Source organism: Photinus pyralis, unplaced genomic scaffold (genome assembly GCF_008802855.1).
Source record: "Photinus pyralis isolate 1611_PpyrPB1 unplaced genomic scaffold, Ppyr1.3 Ppyr1.4_LG5, whole genome shotgun sequence".
NCBI lineage: Eukaryota > Metazoa > Arthropoda > Insecta > Coleoptera > Lampyridae > Photinus > Photinus pyralis.
This window is the reverse complement of record NW_022170596.1, coordinates 24822404-24830328: the sequence shown is the minus strand read 5'-3', so window position 1 is coordinate 24830328 and position 7925 is coordinate 24822404. Positions and strand designations below refer to the sequence as shown.

The following is a 7925-nucleotide window of genomic DNA, read 5'->3' as shown; positions in this document are numbered from 1 at the left end:
GGTTAGTTCTCAAGCGGGACATTTTTAATTACTATGCGATCAAAAATGAGTTGCTGTCGAGTCGCCATTGAAATTTTTGTTTAGGTAGGTACATGGAATAGTAGATTACATACCGAGCTGGGAGGTGGTTCATTACCTACGCCGAGGGCTTAAGGTACCTCACCGACGCGCGAAGCGCGGAGGTGAGGTATAAGCGCGAGGCGTTGGTTATGAACCACTGACCAGCGAGGTTTGTATACTATTTTACTCACAATCGATCATTTAAGGTAAAGTATATAATTCAACAAGGTGTTACTTTAACTGTCAATAATAGTGACACCGCCAATGTAACCATTAATGTTTACAACAATAGCAAATAGTTTCGTTCTTCTTCGTAATTTGCTATTGTTGTAAACATTAATGGTTACATTGGCGGTGTCACTATTAGTATAAGTTTCATATAAGGATAATAAATCTGTGATAATATGAATAGCATTTGCAGGTAAGGAAAGTGACAGATGCTAGCCGGGAAAGTGACAGCTAGCCGGGAAAGTGACAGCTAGCCGGGAAAGTTACTTTCCCGGCTAAGGTGAGTAATGAGTCGCTTCGCAACCGCTATGAAGGTTAGGAATTCAGATAATACTAACCGATTGTAAGTAAAATCGTATTTAACTTGAACTTCCAAAGGCGACTCGACAGCAAGTCATTTTTGATCGCCCGTTATTTGGAAAAATGTGTGTTCCCTCCACCGCTCAATCCTTTTTCAGTTTTTTTTTGTTTACGCCGCAAAGAGGGGTGATAAAGAAGCGTGAAGTTTTAAAGGGCACGTGAAGTAGTCATCAAGTAAACGTTAAAAAGGCTTCAAAAAGGCAAAGGCAAAATGTGAATTAGGACAGCGTGTTGCTATGGTTTTATAAATACAGCGGTACGGCACGGGTAGTCGAAAATGGAGATTCTCTCACGCAAGATAGCCCATAAAAGGCAACTCACTTCGAATAATTGGCTTACGAACGGGAACGATCGCCTTCAGGAGATTCGTCTCAGAAAAATTGTCCCAAGAAAAATTATCATTGAAGAAAACTTGATCTATATAGTGTATTTGCCCTTTACAAAAATCGCACTTGCTACGTATACCGACATTTCTTATAAGCCATATTTTCCTGCGGTCTTTTTTCTTGGAAGGCACGAAAGAAATAAATGTCTTGTATTTAACTGTAGTGCATATGGGGAAGTACGTAGTGCATAGGTACTAAAAAGCATATAGAAATAAGAATTAGTCACGTGGTAGTAGCAATAACCACTATCTGCAATGATATAAATGTGACCTTAATTCTGTTATCCTATAGGTCATTGACCAAATCCATATTTTTATCTATCTACTGGGAATACCTACGAGTAAAATTATTTTTACTCCTAGGGGAATACCACTGTCCGATACGCCCTCCTCCACATCAACTAACACGTCAGTCGGTTACATCCGTTGATGGTCTATGGGTTACATACCATCAAGTTTTTTGGTGATATCTTACGTGGCACCAGGTATGTGTGGTTCAGTGTTAGTGGCATTTATACATGGTGCATAGTATTTTTTGTAGAGTAAATTCGCCGTTTTCCCTTGATTGTGTCTCCACTTACTACATTTGTGTTTTTTGAGATCTGAACAGAAGCGTTGGGTGAGACCATGAGCATATACATCAATTTTTGATGATTTCTAAATGTTGTTAGTATGGGTAGGGACCTGGAATAATAATAAAAAAAATACAACTTGGAGGGCCATATCATATAACATCTTTGTATGCAACTTTATCAGTGATGCTGTGCATATTTCGTATTAGAGGAAAATTTATACGTTTTAGCGGGCCGCCTTACGGGCTGCAAAAAATTCGGTCACGGGCCGCATGCGGGCCTTTGTTGGCCAGCCCTGATGTAATTAAGGGTAATTTCTTTCCTCGTTTCTTCATTTTTCGGTAAATATGAAGTGATAACAAGTGTTTTGAGGTATTAAAAGCTAATGTTGATTTTGAGTCACCTTTTGAGACATTAAAGCTGCCACAAGACATGTCTTAACGTCGCCAAAATTATTTTATCATCAGAAAATATTCTCTATACTCGATACATGACCTAGAGGGAATGAAATATGTTGATTTCTATTATATTAGAGCCCACAGTTTTTCCTGTTTCCGATTCACTCGAAGTCTTAACTTTTGTTCCTGTTGAGCCAGCTTCCTGAAAATCTCTATAGCGTCCTACCATAATGTCCAAAGTAACCGTATGCCAAACGTCAACACGATCGGCTACTTTTAAAAAGAGTTATAGCGCACACGGACGGACGGACAACAATTCAAAACTATAAAGGATCTGACCTTAATAAATGCAAGTGGTTAATCAAACACCAAAAAAAGAGTGGATTGTATTAGCTCTGCTTGGACCAGAATTCTTGTTATTTCGAAAAAAGTCGCAATTATTTATAAACCGCCGTGCTTATTCCTTCCCCCCTTTCACCAAAATGATTACTGGTTTTAAACGACTACTTTTTGCAGATCATCCCACGAGAGCAAATAAAAGGAATTTGTCAGTTATCCAAGTCACTTTATACTTCATCCAGAACTAAGGCGTTTAATATCCCACTCTTCTATCTTGATGGTAAGCTGTGATCATAATGTAGTACATGTGTACCATACTTTTCTTTTACACAGCCTGAAGATAATAAATCAAGCTTCAACATGACTAATGCAAGCCAAAGCTTAGTTTGTGCAGTACGCCAAGAAAATGAAAAAGTTATTACGCTGCTCTTGGAAAGTGGGGCTAATGTTAATGTCAAAGATGAGGACAATAAGACTATATTGCGCCTTGCCGTTGAAAGTGGAAATGAGAAAATTGTTAAGCTGCTTATGGAAGACGGGGCCGATGTTAATGCTAAAGATAGCGATTTTAACAGCATATTACACTTTGCTGCGGAAAAAGGAGATCAAAAAATGGCGAAGTTGCTTTTGGAAGGTGGCGCATATGTTGATGATGTATCTGGGGATCATAAAACCGCACTACACTATGCCGTTGAAAAAGGTGACGAAAAAATGGTTAAACTGCTGTTAAAGGGCGGAGCTGATGTTGATGCCGAAAATTTGGAAGACAAAACCGCATTACACATGGCTACAGAAAATGGAAACGCAAGTATGGTTAAGCTACTATTGGAAGGTGGAGCCGATGTTAACATGAGATGCGGGGTGGCCGAAGCAATATTACACCAAGCTGTTAAAAGTGGAAATGAAGAAATTGTTAAGATACTTTTGGAAGCCGGGGCTGACGTTAACGCGCAAGATTTATCTCGAGATTTATATTTTGAAACTGTTATATACTTTGCCGTTAAAACTGGAGATAAAAAGCTTATTAAGCTGCTTCTCGAAGCGGGTGCTAAGTATTATGAGACCGTATTACACTTTCTTGATAAGAAAGATCAGGATATTGAGCTGCTTTTGGAATGCATTGCTAAATATGGTACCCAAGATCAAGAAAATGAAAAGATACTACAATTTGGTGCTAAAAACGGACTAGAAAAACTTGTTAAGCCTCTTTTGGAAGGAGGAGCTGATGTTAATGCTCAAGATGAGAATCATAATTCCATACTAAGTGTTGCTGCTGAAGAAGGGCATGCTGTAATTGTTGAAATGATTTTAAAGTATTGTCCTGATATAAACAACCAAAGTAATAGGAAGGCTATTATTGCCGCAATTCATGGCAAAGGAAACGAGACTAGTAAAATGGTTGATAGTTTGCTGAATTATGGTTTTACTGTTGACCCGGAAGACGTAAACGATGACCAGTTGCTTTACCACGCTGCTGGCAGAGGGTGTGAGAGAATTGTTGAAAGACTTATTAACTATGGTGCTGATGTTAATATGTTAACCAATGGGTATGCATCTTTACACACTGCAACTGAATGGAATCAGGAGGAAGTGGTTGAACTGTTGATAAACAGTGGAGCTGATGTCAACTGTAAAGATATGCACGAAAAAACTGCAATATTTTATGCAGCGGAGATTGCCTGTTTAAAAAGTGCCGAACTACTTTTAACTAATTCTACGGATATTAGCGGTAGGGATGAGAATGGAAGATCGCCACTACATTTCGTTGCGATGAGGGAACATGATTGGTACGTTAGAGACTGTCCCAATAACGATATGGATAGTGCTAGGGCAGAAATTGCCAAACTGTTTTTGAATAAAGGAGCGTGTGTAAATGCCCAAGATGTAGATGGCACTACAATACTCCACGCTGCTTGCAAAGAAGGATATGTCAAGGTTGTTCAAGCTCTTTTAGAACATGATGCAGATGCGAAGATGCGAGATAACAGTGGAAAAACACCTCTCCATCTTTCTGCGCAACAAGGAAGTGAAGCAATTAACAAGATGCTCTTGAACAGTGGAGCCAACGTAAATGCCGAGCAAGAAGATGGATTAACTTCTCTAGACATTGCAATTGACGAAGGCCATATGGATATTGTTAAACTATTGCTAGAATTTGGCGCTGACACCGAATCTAAAATTGAAAATAAAACACCACCCCTCCATTTGGCTGCTCGAAAAGGAAATTGCGAAATTATGGAGACTATTTTGAAATTTGGTGCTGATGTTAATAGTAGAGATGCATATGGTAGAACACCACTGCACGTTGCCTCTAAAATGGGATTTGAAAAAATAATCGAAACTCTTCTACAATATGGGGCTGATATTAATATTACTAGTGGATATAACTACACAGCACTTGATTATGCCAAGTCTGGTATAAAATATAGGCCGGACTTCAATTACGAGTGGGATGATGAAATGGAATTGAATCGTAGTACCCTTCTTTTTAAGCGCGCTGCCTTTTGTCAAGAAACCCTTGAAGCTCTCACACATCACCTAGTTAAAATGAAAGTGGCAAACTTCTTTGTAAGTGAACAAAATTTAAGGTTTATAAGCGAGTATGACGGAATCGGTCGTTTTATGGATGATTGCACGGACGAAAGAAAGCGGATGAAAACCGAGAAGATTGGTAATGCTAACATTTCATTTGATGAGATCTTGACAAAAGGTGCAAATTTGTTAGCATTATGTATGGGGAATGAAGGTATAGTGGATGGTTTAAAAACAGAAGATTATAAAACTAAATTTCCAATATACGCTAGCATGATAGAAAGTAGTGTAAAAAGGGCTATGAGAAGGAAAGATTTAAATGAACAAGGTAAAAAAGATTTCAACTTGCTCTTTCCTGAATTACACCACGACTGCACTGAAGAAATATTAAGTTATCTTAATGATGCTGATATAAGGCGCTTTATTGAAGCTTGTAAACCCATTGTAGGAAAATTAAGCCCACCGTTCTTTGCAAATTGTTAGAATGATATGATGTACATATAATAACATTAAACAAACTATTTTGTCTAAAGCGAATAAATAGTATATTTGTTTTTCTTTCTTGCTTATTCAACAATGATTTATTTTAGAAGTATAGGTATACCTAACTAATATATGGTATCACCAAGATTTTTTCACAGCCACGGTTTCCCATTTTCTATTTTCCTTACTCTACATTAAATTATGCCTGGCATTTATGATGCGAACAAAATATCTGGACGCGTCGGAACACCTATTTCCAATAGGGCAATCTTTGCCATTAGGGGTCTTTAAAATGCCCTTATTCGTTTTGATATCGACCGGGAGCACTTTTCCTTGATTGCTTATTTCAAAATAATCGATAAATCAATTTTTCAAGTCGCGCGCAAGATGTCAAAGCAAAATAGCTCCACTAAGAGCAAACGTAGGGTACGTTCAAGTATTGTAAAAAGTTGACATGCATTGGTAGAGCGCAATCATTGTTTATGTTTCATTTACCAAAATATCTGGTAGAGCCGTAAGCAGGGACTTTGGTTTTTAGGAGAATTGTTCAAAAGAAATTTCCCTTATGTGATGATTTTGTCCGTCCGTCTGTTCCGCGTCTAACTCGAGAACAAAAACAGACGGCGATCCCAAACCGTCTCCAAACAATTTCTACGAGTTCAAGGATCAGTGCTATTGAATATGAGCCGTGTTAAAAGTCGTGTTTCCGAATGCGAGTTGAGTAGGGATTTCCTATATGCATGTCTACTTTTAAATGACAAAAATCCATCTGAATGACGCCTAATTTTATGCAACCGAAATAACATGCGCACGCAATTTCCATTGTCATTCTACATCTCCTTCTTCACAGGGCCATAGCCTTCACTTTCGGTCTGGCTACGGTTCTGCTTCTTGACGGACTTGTTTGCTTGGCTTGACTGTAGATTTTAATAAAAACGACGGTGAATAGTACAGCAAAATGTTTATTTGTTTTCAGATTTTGGTTGCATAAAATTAGGCGTCCTTCAGAAGAGTGTTTATCATTTAAAACTATACATAGGAAATCCCTATGTCTACTTCTAAATGAATATCACTGTACGTAAAGATACCGTGACGATGGCAAGGCTGGAGGGAGAACTCTCGCAACCAATAGCGTATGAAACAGGCATTAGACGAGGAGATTTGTTGAGTGTGTTAATATTTAACGTAATTATAAATAAAATCAAATAAAGTAAATGATATAGAATAGGAACAAAGGAAATTCAAATAATATGTTACGCCTACGATGCCATAATAATAGCGGAAAATGAGGATGACCTACAAAGATTAATTAAACAGTTTGAAGATACGGCGCTCTAATATAAGTAACAAGATAATTTCAACTGATAAAACCAAAACCATAGTAATATCAGCGGAACCAAAAAGATGTAAATTGGTTGTTAATAACAAAATGACAGAATAGGTAATGCAAGCGGAATATTTGGGAGGCAAATTGTCGATGTACAAGAACAAGTGATTAGGGCGAACAGAGCAACAGGATGCCTAAACAACACGATATGGAGAAACCTTACAATCGAAACGAAAACTGGGATACATAAATCAACAATAAGAGCTTTAATGACATACACCGCGGAAACGAGGGCAGACATGGCCAAAATACAAAGATTATTGGAGATGATGCAGATGAAAGACGAAAAATAACAAATCAAACTCTTAGAGATATAATAAGAAGTGATAGGAAATTCGTACGAGATGTGAGATAGAAGAGAAAACAGTGAACCAAAAACAGGAAAATAGAATGGAATCAACAATAGCACAGATTAACTTAATCTGTGACAATAGCAAGAAACAGATCGCCAAACGGAAGAAGAGCAATAGGTCGCCCGAGGAAAAGTTGGTCAGATATCATTTGAAGCTAGAACCGAAGTTAAAACAGACAAAACTTATAGAAATAGCAAAAAGAAGAAGAATCTATTTCAAAAAAACAGGTTAAAAATACAATTACTACGCGGCGGTGAACATTCCAATTGTGGTCATTTTACAAGATTCTCACTCCTCTCATTACGTGAGTGTATGTTGTGTTGCCTATGCGTTGGAAACATTGACTGTTCATTCGCTGTTCATTGTAACTTCTTCCCACAAGAAGCAGTTGATATACAATACGATTAAAAATACCAGACCATTTTTAAATATTGAATCGGATTTTACAATTAAAATTAAGTTTGATAAAACGTCAATCTTTTTGTCTCTAACAATTAATAAATTAATAATTTCATGCATACAGTTTCGGTCAATTAATGGAATTTCTAATATGTTCATTCTTCACACAATTTTGAGATAATAGACTCCAACTTCCCAAACAGCCTAATCACAGTTTTTGAGATCGTCTACAGTTTTGAGTAGTTGTTCGTCTGGCTGCGCTCTTTTTGGGGCTAGAGTTGTATGATTGTTGGAAATTTGTAAAGAATAGGTATACGCGAAACAGCCAGATTTATCAAAATAAGAATACGTAAACTCTTCTAAATATAATTTAGAGCGACCCGAATAAACTCCCCCACCATGGAAATATGTCTTCAATTATGTAAAATA

The 7925-nt window shown here is 37.5% G+C and overlaps 1 protein-coding gene across 2 annotated transcripts; it reads left to right on the top strand.

Moving 5' to 3' along the window:
* Positions 1–1416: 1416 nt before the first annotated feature.
* LOC116171505 (putative ankyrin repeat protein RF_0381) lies at positions 1417–5428 on the top strand. 2 transcript variants are annotated; one of them, XM_031488377.1, is made up of 4 exons: positions 1466–1518; positions 1563–1652; positions 2520–2622; positions 2676–5428. In XM_031488377.1, exons 3-4 carry the CDS (start codon positions 2620–2622, stop codon positions 5355–5357), a joined length of 2685 nt encoding a protein of 894 aa, XP_031344237.1. In that variant the 5' UTR covers positions 1466–1518; positions 1563–1652; positions 2520–2619; the 3' UTR covers positions 5358–5428. The 2 variants fall into 2 exon arrangements, with proteins under 2 accessions (XP_031344236.1, XP_031344237.1); XM_031488376.1 differs by lacking the exon at positions 1563–1652 and having other exon boundaries at positions 1417–1518.
* Positions 5429–7925: the final 2497 nt, after the last annotated feature.